Source organism: Hakea prostrata, chromosome 5 (assembly GCF_041222555.1).
Source record: "Hakea prostrata isolate BN-2017 chromosome 5, UWA_Hpros_2, whole genome shotgun sequence".
In the NCBI taxonomy this organism is placed as follows: Eukaryota; Viridiplantae; Streptophyta; class Magnoliopsida; order Proteales; family Proteaceae; genus Hakea; species Hakea prostrata.
This window is the reverse complement of record NC_142604.1, coordinates 12,421,769-12,439,969: the sequence shown is the minus strand read 5'-3', so window position 1 is coordinate 12,439,969 and position 18,201 is coordinate 12,421,769. Positions and strand designations below refer to the sequence as shown.

Genomic DNA, 18,201 nt, shown 5'->3' with positions numbered 1-18,201 from the left:
TCACACAAAACAGTGAGGTCCACGGATGAAATTTTATATTTTTTTAATATTTTTTTCAAAAAGTATTTTTCACCGTGGACCCCACTATTTTGTGTGGTCGGGAACCTGTCGAGTGAGCTAATCCCGATTCACAGTATAGTGTTATGCATTAAATGTGCAGCACTGAAGTTGAACCTTATCTTATCGTGCACAGAAGCTTTCCTAATCATGTTCCTGAACTTCCTGTGACAGTGTGACTGTATCTCCTCTTCTTGGTGAAAAGGTTATAATTTGACTAGTGTCATCATTAAACTAATGACAAGGATTGGAGTTTATAGGCTCAAGGGATAGGGAGTAATAAAAATGTGTGGAGAGACAAAAGGTTCAATTTGAAGACCTAATTCTTATTGCGTCACATAGGAAATTGATTGTCACCGCTATGTCAAAAGCCCATTGAAAGGAATATGATGGTATTTTTCTTGCGCAAAGGGTGGAATTGTAGAGGATGGCAAAGTTCATGGCCTGTGTTGTGTCATTGCTACAAATACACTATTTTGGTAAAATTGAAATAAATTCCAGCTCAATAATGCATCCAAAGATTTATGTCAAATTTATTTTTGTATTTGAAGAAATCAAGTCTGGATCATAACCCTTTACGAGGAGCACAAAGTGCTCTCTGGACACTTCTCAGCCGTCAAATCATGTGTGGCATAAATAAAAACATAATTAAATTTTCAGAAGGGGTAGGACTCAACAATACTGTATGCCCCCCCAATATATATCACTTTGGCTGATGTATTTTAGTATAATTTAATAGACAAGACATATCGAGATGTATCGTATCGATTGGGTCAAATAAGAATATGTATCCACTAGTATCGTATGATATCGTGAGATACTTTAAACATTGGCTTGGTCAGTTTAGAGTTAGAGCCTCCACAACCCTATCTATCTGACCCCATCAAAATAAATCAAGGCAGTTAAATCCGCAGAAGACTAGATAGGGTTTGGATTTAAATTTATATCATGTAGGAAAAAATTAGGATATAATCAAGCCCAACCTAACCCAACCATGGACGCCCCTAATTGTTTAATCCCAAACGCTTCAAAAATAGCATCAACTTTTCCAGCTAGACAAGTTTATTAAGACAAAGCTGAGGAAACAGAGTTACAAAGATTCTGAAGCCTTGCTAGGTGATCCGATATATGATTGAATCTCCGAAAATTAAAAGTAACATAGCATTCTTCAAAAGCCAAACTTTTCCTACATTCACTTCACCGAGAAACAAGAGAGGGCATGAAGAGCATCTATTAACACTTTCTAAAACCCTGCAAGAGTTGTGAAAAACGATAACTTTCATCTTCAAAATATATGAAATAGGAATTTTACTTTATCCACTCTCAAAGTCGAATCTTCAATAGCGAGCTGCAAGAACACAAGTTATTGAGATTAAAAAAAGTTTCTGAACCTAGACGCTAAAATTGTTTCTGAGCCCAGACACAAAACCCACTGAAAATTTGACCCCCGTGATTCAATGGATTTCTTTCTCACCGGGTCAGGACGTTTGAAGTCATACTTGGAAATTGGAATGACATCTCAGAAAGCATCAGAGGAACGCAGGGCCAACAAATGGTTCATATTCTAAAAATCGCCATGGCCTGTAGTAGCAGAATCGACAAGTAAAATGAAGCTGTCATTATGGGAATAGAAGAATCTTGGCCACATTACAAAACAAGAGGGATTGTTGTGTAATATACAAGTACGTAAACACATCTTTTTGACTTTTTTCAGTCTCAAAATCCTAACACCTCATCTCCAGAATTCTTTCCCTATCTCAACAGTCTTTTATCTAACTGTAGAGATCATACAGAGTGCAAGCTTAATGTCATAAATCATCATCATGATGGTCCGTCTCGTCAAATATCTCCTCCTGCACGCATGAGAGAATGTTCACAAAGCAAGTAATAAGACGAATCCTTGTAAAAGTGACTCATTAGCCAAGAGATGTGGAATAAGAGTTCTGTAGCATACCTGTAAGAGCTCTTCTATGACATCTTCCATTGTAATTATACCAACGGCTTCTTCTTCCTCGTTGAGCTTAGGGAGTGGGTTGTCATGAATCTGCAAGACATCTGCATTCATGTCCCTTGCCCATTTCTTACTCCTTGGGGTGTTGCCCCTATATGAATAATCTCCACTTGCAGGAAAGCTTTTCCACTTCTGGATTGGTAGTTTGCTCTTCTTTTTCTCAAGAGGATGCTTTTTACCATCAATGTCTACCCTAACTTCTGGATCTGTGTCATAAAATAAACAGCTAAAATCACAGGGGATGGAGAAGGCCTCACAATAAACAAGATACAATTCCTGGGCTAGGGAGCCAGAAGAACTAGCAGTCTGGAGTTTCCTATGTGCTTACTTTTAATTGGGTTCTCGCTGGTTGCCTGCTCCACTGTATTGTCATGATGCCGCATGACAACAGCCATGTGGCTATGACCTTTCTGAAACTCGTTCAAGATATCATACAGAGGTAAGTTCTCTGGAACCCTAGCATGTAAAGACATCAAGAAACAACAGTCGACACAAGTGTAATGAAATTGTTAGGGGATGTAAAAAAAATTGCATCAACTTTATACCAATCTACATACTTGGGAATCTTGCGGATAGTGACATTCTTTACAGGTACTTCATCTGCAGGATGGATGGTCAATAGATTCTTCACCTGTGGTAAATACCCACCCCCCCAAAAAAAAAAAAAAAAAAAGGGGGGTCAAATTGAATTAGATATGAGCTGAATACTCGTAAAATTATATGATGTAAATAATGAATAATTATTCCTGAGAAGTAGTTGTAATTGAAAATAAACCCAAATGAACTAAAGAGTATATTTGCTCCATAACAGTCTCTGTTTGATTTGGCGTAATTTTTCTTTTAATTTCTAATAACTTCACGTGTTATATATTATATGTTGGTTAAGTGTTCAAATGTTTTTTTAAAAGGAAAAAATAAAATAAAATAATTATAAGTCTTTTCAGCATATAAAATACTACATTTGCACTTCACCCCCAAAAAAAATAAAAATTACTACATTTGCAAAGTAAATTTACCAACAAACATTAAGACAACTGGAGCCAATACTAACATTTGGTTGCCGACTTTAAAAACTGTTTCAAACTGAACCTAATTCCCACTTCTCTTTTTCAATGACAAGGGTATCAAAATTCATTGTAGAACACAATAGCAAACTTTTAACTCAGTTATGTAACAAAAATTCAAGGACTTTGCCAGGAAAACGCAAAATAAACTGTATTCTTCAGTATCCACTCAACCTTGACAATTCATTTTCTTAAGTAATTCCAATTTGACATTATTGGGTAAGCAGATCGACTAATCAGTTTACTGATGCTAAACTTAATAGAGGGTAGGGAGATTCTCATCTAACAAAAGATATACCAGATCTGAATCTAGATCTAATGGTTCAAAGTTGAGGGAATATATCAACAGACTTGAAAAAAGCAACAAACTAGTAGCTAAATATGATAGGAGGTAGACATTATCGAGGAGATCATGTAGGAATAGTTCCAAAACTAACAGTCTAAATGAACATGCAATAGATGAAGGAAAAAGACGGTTGACAACAGGTTAAGTGGGGAACAGATGCTAAGAACATCTTCTCTACAATAGAGGATCTCTAAAGCGGAAGACAGGAGATAGAAGACATACCATGTTGAGGAGGAAAAAGGGGGGTGGGGGTGGAGGTGGAGGTGGAGGTGGAGGTGGAGGTGGGGGTGGGGAGGGGTTAGGGATTACCCTGAGTGAGAGTTGATAAGGATAGAAAGAGAAGAACAAAGAAATACCATGGGTGAGGAGAGAAAAACTATGTCAACAGATCACAAAGGGAGAGATAAACCAGCCAGACAATTATTTCATATTCTGAATGACCCCATGTGAAAAATAAAAATCCATCTAATGGGTGGTAGACACACCTTAATACAAAACAAAAGACAAATTTCTAAATATAGGACTCATCCACTAATATATTTCTAAAACAAAGAGTCTACAATCCTTTAACTTAAACAGAGCTTTTGAAGCCTAAATTTTCTAGCAAACCTTGGCTCCATGTTAACAAAAGCAAGCATCTTTAATAATAAGAAACAGGGCTTTTGAAGCCTAAATCCCCTAGACTCAATTGACATAGTCATCCCATCAAACCCTAACCTTAGTTTTGACCTTATCAAACTCAACAGTTCATAACGGATCCTGGTTTCTAGTTGGACCCCTTCCAATCTAGAACAGCATAGGGGCTTGAAACATGTACATTCTTATCCCCCACTCTTCCTATTGCCCTCTTTCTCCACCAATGCCACCCATGGTTAAAGCAACAGCAGCAGCCATTGCTGCTGCTTCCACAGACTTGTTCTCCCCTCTCCTCTTCTTCTCCTCTTTCTGTGACCATCAGTAACAACAAGAATGGCTGTCGCTATAATTTTCTGTAGCTCCAGCAACTGCTGCTGCAATCACCTTCTACAGGGTCATATGGAAGACTTCCAATCAGTCCCAAAATGGAAGCAGAACTCTCAGATTTGGTCTCAGTAAGTGGTAATGTCTGTCCACTGCAGAAATGAGGTTTGTCAGTAGGTCTGCTGCGATGGTAAGGTGTCTTGACTTCCAATCTCCAGTTTCTGTTTCACAACAGCCCAACAAGTATCGACACTTGGGACTTCGGTTTTTTTTTTTTTTTTTTTTTTTTTTTTTGATTGAATAAAAACGAAAGATACAAACTGTTACTGGGGTACATTATCTGAGCCACTACTGACCACAAAAAGATGGGAGCTGAGGATATGTCGGTGCTTATATCAACATTTTACAATGAAAGGCTAAGAAACTATGCTTAGAAATAAGGTAGTATGGCCAAGGAATACTAGCTTGGTTCACCTTTTACTTTGTTACAACTTTTAGGCTTTTCTCATCCGTCTATAATTCAAGTATTCGTTTGTTACCCTTAATCAGAAAATGTTCTATGCGGTATAATCAAATAAACTATATTCTAAGACATCCAGTACATCAGAAGAGCGAAAAGCATGACAACTAAATTATGATATCCAAACACAGTTTAGCCAAAATAATAGGAGTTTTACAAAATATCAAGTAACATACATCAATCAAAAGGATAATCAATGCAGAAGAAACATGAATGCTAACAGCTTTACTTCCTAAAGAAGTTAAAAGGATCTACAAAGGATTAAAAAATCATTACCAGAATTAGACCAATTATGTTTACAGGCTCCTCATAAAAAACTGGTACTCTGCTATGCCCTTTCTCCAAAATTAACTTCATCAAATCCCTGGAAATAACTAGTCATGTACTCAACAATGCAGGTTCCAGTGGAAAAAAATCCACTTGTTTTTCAACCGAATTAAAACCTAAATACCTGTCCAGCTTGGCATTAATGTCAATGGAAAAAGTTTCTGAAATTGGAGTCATGGCATCCCTGGCCATTTTCGCTGTGAGCTCAAGCGCTCCAGCGATGATTGTTGTCTCATCATGCGTCAGTTCACCACCTTTCCCAGCCTGATAATAAATGAACCAAAATATAATGATAACTCAAAGGAATGCAACTTGAAATCTGAAAACAAAAAATTAATCACAAATATCCTTATTTACCAAAACAAAAGACACAAGCAAGTGCAATGATGCATGAAAATGAAATGAAATAATCAGAATAATAATAACTTTGTCTCCTTTCCCAAAACATATTATCCACTAATTAAGACCTATTAATAAAAAGTACTAAGAAGACACCTACCTCATTCCCATGCATATCGACAAGAGTTTTCAACTCAGCTCGGCGGAAAAGAGCCACATGTCCTTCCCCTAGAAGGTAGTCTAACAGCTGCAATGTCACACAGCGAATATGGGTTGTTGGTGAAACTATTCATACCATAATTTAAGGAGGGAACCAAAAAAAAGGAATGAGGAGACAGAATACAGTGAATCAGTTGGACAGAACTACAGATAGAATATAACCTTGCTGATTGGATAAGCTACAGGATAGCAGACCCAAACAAGCACTCGAACAAATGGAGCCACTGCTGCACCAATTGCCAAACCATGCCGAGAACAAACAGACTGTGGAATAATCTGTTTGTCGAAGTGGAACAATTAATGAAACAAATGGAAATAACATCAGTAAGTTTAACAAATCAACAGTACTTGTTCCAGAAATATTAAAAAGATCATAGAATCAAAGTGTACTCGTGAAAAACAAGGATTACTTGTCTCAAGATAGTCATATCACATGCATGATAAGTCCAACCAATGACATATTTAACCAAAAAAATGTAGAAAATTGAACAGTTATATAATTGACCAGTTTAATTTTTCAGCTGTCTGAGCATAAGGGCACAGGTTAAAACAGAAAAATTCCATAAAAAAAACTTTTACCAGAATACATGTTCCACATTCCCAGAGATGGAAAGCTCACCTCACCAAACAGAAGTATCAAGGTCACTGAGATCAATATAGCACCCCAAGCCGAAATCAAACCATCAAGAAAAATGGGAAGTGCCTGACAGAAATGGATTTTTCAGACTTCAGAAGAAGTATTAAATTCCAATAAATGTTATCTGTAGAATTCTTGGACACTTCCAATAGTTTTACCTCCATAGCAGCGGCATTGCAAATAAGAAGGGTGCAAAGCAATAAATGCTGTTTCCTCACAACTGGCAATATCTTTGCTGTACAGAAAATATTATGCGTTAGACATGAAAACTTGCAGTTTGATCATATTAAAAAGTTCACTGTTTGGGGACAACATACTGATCATGTCACTGTTATAAATTTAGAATCATTAAGGAATTAGCATAATATAACATCCATATCTTCAAATTATTTTTCTTTTACCAAGGGTCTAGAACAGTAGTGAAGTACAAGAACTTTTACACTGATCCAGGTGCTAAAAACTACAGAGAGTACCCCCCCCCCCCTAGAAAGTACCTTCCCATGCAGATTAACAAAAACAAAAGAGACCAAGATGTCTGAACCGCTCAGGTATTAGAGCAACAAAACAAAACCCTGAAGGAACAATGAATATGTCTGATTGTTTTGGTTCTTTACAAATGGTCCAACACTTGCCTGGGGTCAGGGCACTTTTTGTATACAAGTATAATTCGTGGACATGCCATGAACTGTGTACTTTATGACGCAATTTTTTGAATTAGAGTCACATGTTAAGCATATATTAACCATATTAAATGCATAACTCTTTTTCAATGACACCATCTGCTGACAAAGAAATGAAAAGAAACCCTATGGTACATGCAAAACAAGAAACAGATTATTAAACAAAACCAGTGTGGAATATCGCCTACGCATGCTAACCACCCCCCCCCCCCCCCCTAAAAAAAAAAAAAAAGAGACACCCCAAGTTTTGCAGAAGTAGAAGCTATCCATTTTGTTCTATTCTTAATTCCAGTTAGCACCTAATCTTTTGAGACTCCCTCATTTTTCCCTCACATCCTTCTGCCTCCTCCATGCAGAAGCTGAGTATTCAACATCAAGTATGGAATAAATCCTAGTTTCTAACCATTCAACAGTATATCACCAGTTACAATTAACATAAAGTCTAAATGCAGTATAAAGAACTGCAATACAATGGATAGCCATTAGCCCAAGTAAGATGATGAAGAAAGTCAGACTGTTTTTGTCCTAACAATAATTGTGAGTTGGGATTTAAAGCAGTAAAATTTCCAGACTTACAAATAAAAGGGAAGAGGAGGAGGAGGGGGGAGGAGGAAAAGAAAAGGAAGACAGGCTGTCTCACTTCCAAATAGTTCAGTCATTCTTCTATCTGCAGCACTGAACAGACAACAGATTTGTAAATCACATAACTTCCCAAGCATCTCCTAGAGAAGGGTCCTGTTCATGAGGTGTTAACCATCCCTAACAGCTCGTATTCCTTATAATCACTGTTCTATACAGAGTACTTTCATCCTCCACGAGCCTCCTAACATTTGATTATATTAGTAACATTATGCAACTAATGCCACCCTGTCCCCCCCCCCAAAAAAAAAAAAAAACACGCACACACACGCACCTTCCTGATTTTGTATATCCACATAAACAGCCTATGCATCCTTTGAGTCATCCAGTTGAAGATTAGTTAAAATCTGTTTGATTTAAGAAAAGCTAAACCCAGAACAATAAATATAGAGGCGTATATGAACGAATTTTGCTTTGTGCTTGTTCACTCGCCTCTGTTTTTCCTCCCCCTTTTTCTCCCAAACTTATATCCAAACTTTAGATCTTCAGAACCTTTACCATTTCTCATAATGTCAGAAAGCATTAAGAATCATTCCCATAATTTTGATTTTATAGTAACATTGCAAATCACATAGAACAAAGGAAAAGTTCAAGGGCAAAGGCATCAAAACATTTTTTTCTCCCAGATAAGAAACAACTGAAGATGGTTCTGTTCCAACTTTAAGTAACACTCCAGAGATTTTACTAGCTAAACTAGCAAGCAGCTTCAAATAAAATCTGTTGGATTTAACTGAAAAAGGAAAATAAAATTACTTGCAAGCCAATAACAGATATTGCTCCAAAAAAAGAAGAAAAAAAATTGGTGGAACTGGATTGAATAGCCAACCCTAAGAATTTTGGAGCAGGCTATACCAAATGTACCCCAACTGTGTTGCAGAAGGGATTTAGCTTGATTCCCAGTTGAATGTCTATGGACAATGAGATTCACACATCTACAAAGGAACTGAAGTTCCTTATGCAGTGAGAGGAACATCTCATTCTAATCAAAGAAAGCAAAAATGCTTACAACCTAAGAACAGATATTGCCCCATGAAAATGAAATGACAGAACAAGATTGAATGGCAAAAACTAAGAATGGTGGATCAGGCTATACCAAAAACTTTGATGTAGAAGGAACTCAGCTCGGTTTGGATGTCTATGGGTGATGAGGCAAAATTGAGATCACACATCTAACCAGGAAAGGAAGTTCCTTATGCAGCAAGAGGAACATCTCATTTCAATTGAAGTAAATGACTGCCAATTCATGAGTGGATTCAATTGCTATGGAATATTGGGTAAAGAAGTTAAGTTGTCAATGCTAATTGTGCAATTTACGGGCAGTTCAATTGCTATGGGAATGGTGGGTAGAGAGGTCGAGTCTTAATACTTTGGCTGTGCTTCTAACAATAATGATTTCTGTATAGTTATTTATCAAGGTTTTAAAACACAGAATCAAACAAGGGATCAACATCCAACAATTCAGATCAGAATCAGGTGGCAGGAATCTACAACCCTAAAAAATACAATCAGAAAGAAGAAGCAAATGTTTTCACAGATCTTTTCATCTCTGGAGTTTTATTCACTTCAAATTGGATTCAGGGAATGCTAATTGAGTTTGAAATGGGGCCACCAGTGCCAGTTCAATTATTAAATCCATGATTTATACCTACTTTCTAGCCAAGGACATAATGAATATATACAAGTTACCAACACAAAATGAGAAGCACAGTGTAGGGCATTTCTAAGGCAGGAAAGAGAGTGAACCCATGATGCTAATCTCCAAATTATGAAACCATTACAGCATAAAGGATCGAATAGCAGAATTAACAATACATATATGAACTAAGGTTTGCTGTTTACATAGACTTCCAAACTAACTTGTTTGAATGTGTTACCCAGATGAGCAAACAATGGGACACCAGAGCAGTAAATCCAGGACTGTCTTAAGAAAGAATAAACTGCAGGTGCTACCTGGTTGGACTGTCTATGGATCGGTTTCTTCTTCTTTTCTTTTTCTTTGTTTTTTTCTTTTTCTTTTTCCTTTTCCATTTTCTTTTTTGGGAGGGGTGAAGAATAATTTGTCAAGTGACGCCGTTAAGCCCCTCTTCCAGAGGAAGTTTGCTTACTCGGTAAGTACCAAGGGAGATAAACATCTAACCAGATTATCTCTATTTTTGGTGTGCTCATTGATAGTGACCATGGCACCCAGGTACCCAGAACAGCAACCCAAAAAAAGAAATCAGAAATTAAGATCCGCTTACCTGTATAATAATTATTAACCAAAATTAATTCCCTTCAGTGCTTCCTACCCACCTATTTGTCTGTTAGATATAATCTGATATACTACAAAAGGGCGGGGGGGGGGGACTTAAACATGCAAAATTCCCCGCCAAAAGCAATAACCTATTAAGCTTACAGTTAATAAATCTTAACGCCTATTACAACAATACAAATCAAAATTATTCCAGCTCAAACTTACTAAAAGTGGACAGGGGGAGAAGTAATCAAAGAAGTACCGGCATGTTTACGATCACTGGGAGTTCCAGACTTGGCAAGAACTTCGAGATCAACAATACTCATGGACATGAGGCCCAAAGTTAGCCCCGACATCATTCCCGCGAACATAACCAGCAAGAATATGATCACTATGTGAACAAAGAAGCCCGTCTCGCAACATCGATACTCTACCGCCATTCAAGTACTTGACCTCCTAGTGAATCCTCCTACTCCTCCAAACCCTAAAACAAACAGAACTCATCAACAACCTCCATTATTAAAACAAACGTAAACAAATCCAAATGAAATCACATATAAAGGTTCTTCCGAAACATCTCATATTGATAATTGATATGATAGTCCTCGGAACTACCAACAGAGGTGGAAAGTGGAGATTTGGGGCACAGGTAGAGAGAGAGAGATTACACTTTTGGATAAACTGAAAAACGAGGGCGGTTACTGAAGCACCGAACGAGAAGTCAGAGAGTTTTCCAGGCCAGAGCAGGAAGTTTCTGGCAACAATGCCGAGATGGATCGATTCTGGAAAGTGCTGCAATTCTTTAATTTTTTCAGTTGATGTTTGAGTGCCAAATGAAGGCACGATTTCATGTTGAGGCGATTTCATCTCTCTTTAAAGAAGGGAAGAAACCTTCTACAGTTCTACTGCAACCGAGAACGAGATTTTATTTATTTATTTATTATTTTATTTTTTTTGGATAAATAATTTCTTCGAAAACCACGCTGCCAAATCGCGTGGCCCAACTCAGCAGAATGTCCAAAAGTGTCAATTTAGCACCTTAGCCTCTCGAATTGCTCGAATCTCGGCTGCCTTTTGTCGACAAGAAATTTTGGACTAACAAATCTGTGGACCAGGCCAGCTTGTCCTGATAAAGACGATTTTCTCTTTACCTTCTAACTCGGTCACCCACCCTCTCACCCATATGAAATGACCTTCTTGTCCTCTTAACCATCAATCATCTATAATTGTTTAAAACAAAATCATGATATTTATAAAAAAAATTCAAAATACCTCAAAATATAATATTTAGTGAAAAACATAAACACTCACAACCATATCAAATTGAAAACTGTATAGAATTATAATTTTGTAAATAGATTGTTCTTTTAACTTTCATACGATTCATCATTCATGCTCATTTTTAGAAAATGATTCATGTTCAATGCCTCTTACGTTGACTCATTTCAATTCATCATTTAATGAATAATGTAAGAAATTTCATCTAACATAAAAGACCTAATATCTAGATAAAGACAAGAAATTAAGTTATTTCTTTAGTTTTATGTCACGTTCATCATGTCTAATTGAATAAATGTTAGTCTCATATCAATTCATAATTTAATGAATAATATATGAAGTTTTTTTTTTTTGGGATAAGAAATGTTACCTACAGAAGATTTATGTTTTGGATCATGTGGTCCAATGCAGAATATCCTATGGATTGTCAAACTAATTTTGTCCTTTGAAAGATAACATTGAAAGTTTGACCATTGGTTTAGAGAATTTGGATTTTTTGGTCACCTAAACAACCATGCATTAGGATATGCATTGCGTTCATCATCATGAATTTTGCCACCTAACTAAATTCCAGTTGGGTTGAGACTTAGAAATTAGGAATGAGAGATACTTATGACTCGGGATGTCAAAAATATTTTGTGAATGATGCGAATCAATATTTTTGTTTTATCTACCACGCAAAATCTTGGGTCCAAAATTCAACATCAAACAATGATCATACGTTAGCAAAAGTGATAGCTTTCTAATAAATTTTGGTTTTACTCATCATAAGTCATGGGATTATGTCTTGAAAATGACAATCATAATCTAGATAGCACAAAAAGTATGTAAATGCTTCATTTGCCCTAATTTTGATACATTAACCAAAGGGATGGTGCTCTATCCTTAGGGGTGAAAATGCCATTTCATAGGGGAGCAAAGAGACAAACATAAAGGAACACTGATGTAAACCATGTTATTGCCATCGAAACCTGCAACTTTTGTCTCTTTCCAACATTTTTAATCCATTGATTATATCATGAGCACATGGATCTACATCGTACCACAAGGTGTGGAATTAAACTAAAGTTTAAATTCAAATTTGAAAATTTAAATCATCTAACGGTGTAAGATTACCTGGCTGACACTTACCATGCTATCCTTGTTCGGTTGAAGGATGGCCTACATATCCATAGCTACAGACAATTTGAACCCAAGTACACATTGTGTTTACAAAGAATTTAGTTCAGTAAGAATCTCAGCATATGAAAGCCCAAATCCTAACTAGTTTATTATTTTGTGTCTTCTGTCTCATCTATCTATAAGAGGTTATGTATATTTCAAACCAGACTAAACCAAACCAACCAGACCAAAAACTTTCAAAGTACAGGGGTTGAGAGTGTCTTGCTGTCTAGCTTCATCTATAACAATTTAATGAAACCTTCTGAGCACATCTGGGTTTATATACTATGTTTTTTTAAATGTAGAATAAAATTAAAGACACTGAGTTCACTACACTTGCACAACCAGAATTACAAAAAGCAAAGTCAATAGATGGATTGAATATAAAGATGGAAGCTTACCCTACTTCATGAGTGTGCATGTCAACTCCCATCACAGACGATAGCAAGCACCAAGCGGAATAGCTGCAGTTGGATCAAGAAGTCCACCTGAATTGAAGGGGATATATAATCAAGTGTTGGAGATAATACCCTGGAGATCAGGCTTAGAAGAGTGAAAAGCAACTTATCTGATGTAGCTAAGAATGAGCAAGCGAAAAAGGAATGGATGGGATCAAACACAGAGTTACTTTGGAGGTACAAGAACATAGTCCCAACCGGCGAAGAGCCCTGCAGATGCATTTACCATCTGCTAATGGGAAGTTAGTTAAAATCTCAGCGACAAACTGACCAATTTTAATACTTTAAAATGATTCAGGTCACAGCAAAATAATAGATTACAGATGCATGGGACAACCAATACTCGTACTATTGAAAGCTAACTAGTCAACTGTTCATGTCCTGTCTTAAAATTTTCTTGTAAAAACGTGTGGAAGTACTGGCTGGTGGGTCAAAACAACATGATATGAGTTGGAAACAAGGTTCAGTATACATGCAAAATGGAATTCTAAAATGTCCATGAACAAGAATCCGATGCATAACTACCAGCTACCAGACATTGGAGCATTAGTTTCAGTTCCAAAGACCAGGAAATTCAAGTAGATTTATAGAAAAAACATCTTGACATCCTGATAAATTGAAATTACTCTTGAAGCTTATCCAACAACGCCCACAACAATTGCAATCATTAGCAAAGATTTGAATGGAACAGTACCAACTTCTTCAAAGTCCAGGAAGTCTGGACCTGATTACGATTAAAATAGTAAATACAAAAGGTTAATAATTTTGTTTGGTCGAATAGAAGTCAAGAATTCAATGTTCTAGAGCAACTGTAAGGCGGTTGAAATAAAGCAAGTCGGACAGAAACTTTCTGAGTCTATAAACTAATATTTATTTTGGGGGTGAAGGTGGAGGGTGAGAAGCCTAAGTATACTAGCTTCCAGACACCAAAGTAAACACAGATTCAGTTACTCAGGATTAGACAGGATCCAGATGGACTGGACACGGTAAAACTAAGAAGTGTATGCATTTGGCCATAGGCTCATCGACTATATGACTACAAAACCCAACCGAGAAGAAGAGTTGGAGTGGAAATCATTTGCCATGCCTATACATCAAGTATGTAGATAAAACACTTCACCAAAGAAGAAAAAAACAAGAAGTACATAGATAAAACCCCAAGGAAACATATACACAGTAACATTCATTTGATCTGTAAGGGGTTGGGAGAGATAAAGAAAGAAAGAAGACATAACAATGTTGGGTCCCATATTTAAGAAGAGCAGCTGGGTATGCCTGAAGGACTTGTACGTGAACACCACATAACAAGGAATTCAGAAGACCTCAATCCAAATCACATCCTTTCCTCCCACTTGTTTTCTGCTGCTGTGTTGTTGTTGTTGTTGTCCTTTTAAGCCTCAATAGATAATTTGCATAAGTCATAATAAAGGAGAAAATAGAAGGAAGGGAGAACAACGAGAGAGCTCCTACTCCATTCAAGAAACTAAGGGACATAATTAGAAAATAACAAAAGAAAAAATGCAGCATAATACCTAAACTGTCAACTAATATCGAGACTTTACATGGTCTTTACTTACAAATTGAAATATAACCCTAGTCTGATTAGGCAATATCATGTTCAATATTTCCCCATGCAATATCTCCACAACGGTATGATATTACCGCCTTTGTATTATTTCTCTACATTTTAGAGTGCCACTTAAAGTAGTTTGAGAACTTAACAGTGATGATCATTGAAATTAAGTTAGAAGGATTTAAGCATTCATTCACAATATTTGAGTTCATAAGAAATCTTACAAGTACGGACTGTCAAACTGATCATGTATGACCATTGTGTTGGAGTGATTGCTGATTGTACCTTTGAAACCAGGACTCAAAATATCGGATTCCATGCTGTACACAAATGATGACATTTCATTGTTCTCAAGCAGCAAAATAAGTTATTCAGACGGAGCAAGGCAGGGGAAGGGAAGTGCATGATCTCAAGCTCTTCTGGACAAATTGGATAAGCTGACTGAATCAGAACCACGTAAAGGATATCTAGTTGAACCACAGCTGCAGTGGAGTAATTCTTGCACTAAAATTTTAAAGGATAATTCATGCATTAAATAAAAACCAGCATAATCAGAAAACATGAAGATAAACAAACTCTAATTTATTTCTCAGCTTCATTAGATGAAGAAGGTACTGAATCTTACACTTGATGGATTTAGAAATCAGAAAGAGAAAAACACATGAGACTAGAATGGTTCAGGTAAGAGACGCAAATTCATAGCAATTTTGAACATTATCATTACAACAAAGACAAGGTTAGGTGTCTCACAATAAATCCTTTCCATGCCTTGCTCAGCAGACTAGAGATAAGTCTCAGTGGTGTATACCTGTTAGTGATTGCCCAAAAGAAATGAGTCACTATTGCAGTTCACTTGTACAGAGCTGTGTCCTGGTGTTTTCCTCTCGCCTTTCAACCCTGAAAGAGACCTTAGCTTAGAGGCCTCATCCCATCTCCCACACTCTGCGTATATATTAGCCAGGAGTACATGATATTCAACATTATCCGGCTCTAGCTCAAGCAGTCTCCTAAATGCAAACTCAGCGACACTAATGTTTCCTTTCGCTCTGCATGAAGAGAGCAGGGCTCCCCATACATTTGCATCTGGCTTGACCTGCATTGTTTTGATAAGATTGCATGCCTCGTCCACAAGGCCTGCTCGACCCAGAAGATCTACCATGCATGCAAAGTGTTTTGTTCTTGGTATTAATTTGTATGTTTGCACCATTGATGTGAAATGCTCCTGCCCTTCGGGAACAAGGCCTGAATGACTACAAGCTGATAAAATGCTAAGAAATGCAGTCTCATCAGGCACAAAACCATTTTGCTTCATCTGCTCAAAAAGATCAAGTGCTTTAGAACCAAGTCCATGATGTCCATATGCTGCGATTAGTGTACTCCATGCAATCATATTTGGATTGTCAATCTCATCAAAGATCTTCTGTGCAGAACTTATACTTCCACATTTTGCATACAAGTCTACCAAAGCTGTTCCAACCAGCAGTTGGTTTTGGGCCCCAACTCGAATGATGTAGCCATGGATCATCTCCCCGGAGACCAGTGAACCAAGTTGTGCAGAGGCCTGAAGTACACTTGCTATAATAATGAAATCTGGCTTAAGATGGGTCACTTCCATCATTTGATGAAATAGCAAAAGTGCTTCGCGGGCGTACCCATTCTGGGAATATCCACTAACCATTGCAGTCCATGAAATTAAATTCCTCTCGGGAATCCTGTCGAACAGATTACGAGCAGTCATGACATCTCCATCTTTTGCGTAACTATCAAGGATCGCCGTCTCCACCTCCACGTAGAAATCAAAGCCTAATTTCGTAACAAAAGCATGTATTGAACGATGACAAAACGGAGTCAAGCAAAGAACCGTAACCCAGTTGGGTCTCTCGTCCCCAAATCTCATCTCTCTGAAAACACGCAGGGCCTCTATATGGTTTCCCGAATCAACATAGCCAGAAATCATGGCAGTCCAAGCAACAACATCACGCTCTGGCATTTGATAAAAAATCTTTCGTGCGATGTTGATCTCATCAAATTTCACATACATTTCAATCAAAGCAGTTGCCACATAAATGTTACTCAACAACCCAGCTTGTTTTGCCAAGCTGTGCATTCTCATTCCTTCTTCATGGGAATGTATGAAAGCAAAGGCCTTTATCACAAAGGGGAGAGTATAATTATCAGGTTCAACTCTTTCCTCTTCCATCCGCCTGTACAATTGGGCGATCTCCAACCACAACCCATTTCCACTACAAGCCCGTATAATTGCGTTCCAGAGGAAAATTGTCTTCTTGGGGACCGACTCAAAAACCAGATGGGCGGCATGAATGTTTCCGCTCTTAGCGTATGATTTGACGAGATGGGTTGCGGAGAAACTGTTTCGAGAAGATCCTTCGACAACGATACGGGCATGAACTTGTTCAATCGCGCTGATTCCTGGGTGACATTGAAGAATGTAAGCATAGGAGTCGCAGACAGGTTTAGCTGATCGTATAAAAACAAAGGATGCGGGCAACCGATGGTTTTGAAGATGGGAGAGTGGAACCTAGCAGATTGAGAAACCCAGCTCTTCCTGTAATAGATAGAAGCATAAGAAGCAGAAAGCTTGTATTCACTGTATCAGTCACAATAACTACATGTAAGAGTGCAAGACCAATTATTCAAAGACGGTAATCTGAATCAGGGATTAACTGCATTTCTGTAGTGAAAGTCCAAGACAGTGACTGACCGATTAACAAAGTGATCTGCAAACCCAAAACATCGGGCATTAATCTGTTTTGAGTCTTCCATTTTGTCTTTTCGGTTACTTGAGTCTGAAGTATTCAAAAATCTAGAGATTTCAAAATGGTTCATAAAATTAACTCTTTGGTTAATCTGAATCTTCAAAATTAAATTTGTAGATTCAAAATTAAATTTGTAGATTCATCGTGAGGGAAGTTTAAGGATTCATTGTCAAATGTTTAACGTTTTTTTAAGCATAACCAAACCAAATAAATGCGGCCACGAACGGGTTGTCAGTCCGGATCTGCGACCCGTCGGATTGTGTCTCTTGGGAATCCAAATATTTCGGATCTTACCATCACAAAACAAACAGGGGTCAGGGTATCAACATGTGGGATGGGAAAGGGTTTTTTTTTTTTTTTTTTTTTATCTATCTCTCAGATGGTGGGCCCACCATTTTTGTGGTGGAAACCGTCAACGCCTTTACAACCACAAACTACATGGGGTGCATGAAAATCCGGAAATAAATAAATAAATAAATAAAATAATTAAAAAATAATTAACAAAAAAAAACCATTACCCTAATCATGTGGGTTCCTTGTAATTGGTTGGTCACATTCAAACCAATATGCCCCCCATCCCTGGAGCTGTTCGATTCTTTAGCCGGTTCAAATCCTTATGCATTTGTACATGTGGGGATGAGCCCTACCAATGGTAGCATTGGGGATAAACCCCAATATGCCCAACAGAACGAATACACAAGAGACAATAATTTACTTGATTCATTCAAATGATCTACATTCAATGACAACTAGAAAACTCAAGATAATATGCACAACTAAATCAATTTAAAGTTAGGCATATACAAGGAATAACTTATCACCGAAATTCGGCAAAATAATTTTCGTGATTTCACCCACTAGTGAACCGAAACCCCACCTTGAAACGATATTTACGCTAATTATCGTTTTTATTCAAAATATC

At 37.3% G+C, this 18,201-nt stretch overlaps 1 protein-coding gene and 1 pseudogene across 2 annotated transcripts; both read right to left on the bottom strand.

Annotated features, from left to right (window-relative positions):
- Positions 1–1,297: 1,297 nt before the first annotated feature.
- LOC149015196 (DUF21 domain-containing protein At2g14520-like) lies at positions 1,298–10,921 on the bottom strand. Its single transcript, XM_089155370.1, has 12 exons — positions 10,701–10,921; positions 10,295–10,516; positions 6,639–6,715; positions 6,463–6,546; positions 6,006–6,119; positions 5,785–5,871; positions 5,410–5,549; positions 5,235–5,322; positions 2,626–2,699; positions 2,397–2,524; positions 2,012–2,274; positions 1,298–1,910 (listed from the first exon to the last, which is right to left on the bottom strand). Exons 2-12 carry the CDS (start codon positions 10,470–10,472, stop codon positions 1,866–1,868), a joined length of 1,278 nt encoding a protein of 425 aa, XP_089011496.1. The 5' UTR covers positions 10,473–10,516; positions 10,701–10,921; the 3' UTR covers positions 1,298–1,865.
- Positions 10,922–13,707: 2,786 nt separating this feature from the next.
- LOC149015195 (pentatricopeptide repeat-containing protein At3g12770 pseudogene) lies at positions 13,708–17,294 on the bottom strand (annotated as a pseudogene). The gene is made up of 2 exons (XR_016173652.1): positions 15,311–17,294; positions 13,708–14,787 (listed from the first exon to the last, which is right to left on the bottom strand). The product of XR_016173652.1 is annotated as a pentatricopeptide repeat-containing protein At3g12770 pseudogene (transcript).
- Between the last annotated feature and the right edge of the window lie 907 nt (positions 17,295–18,201).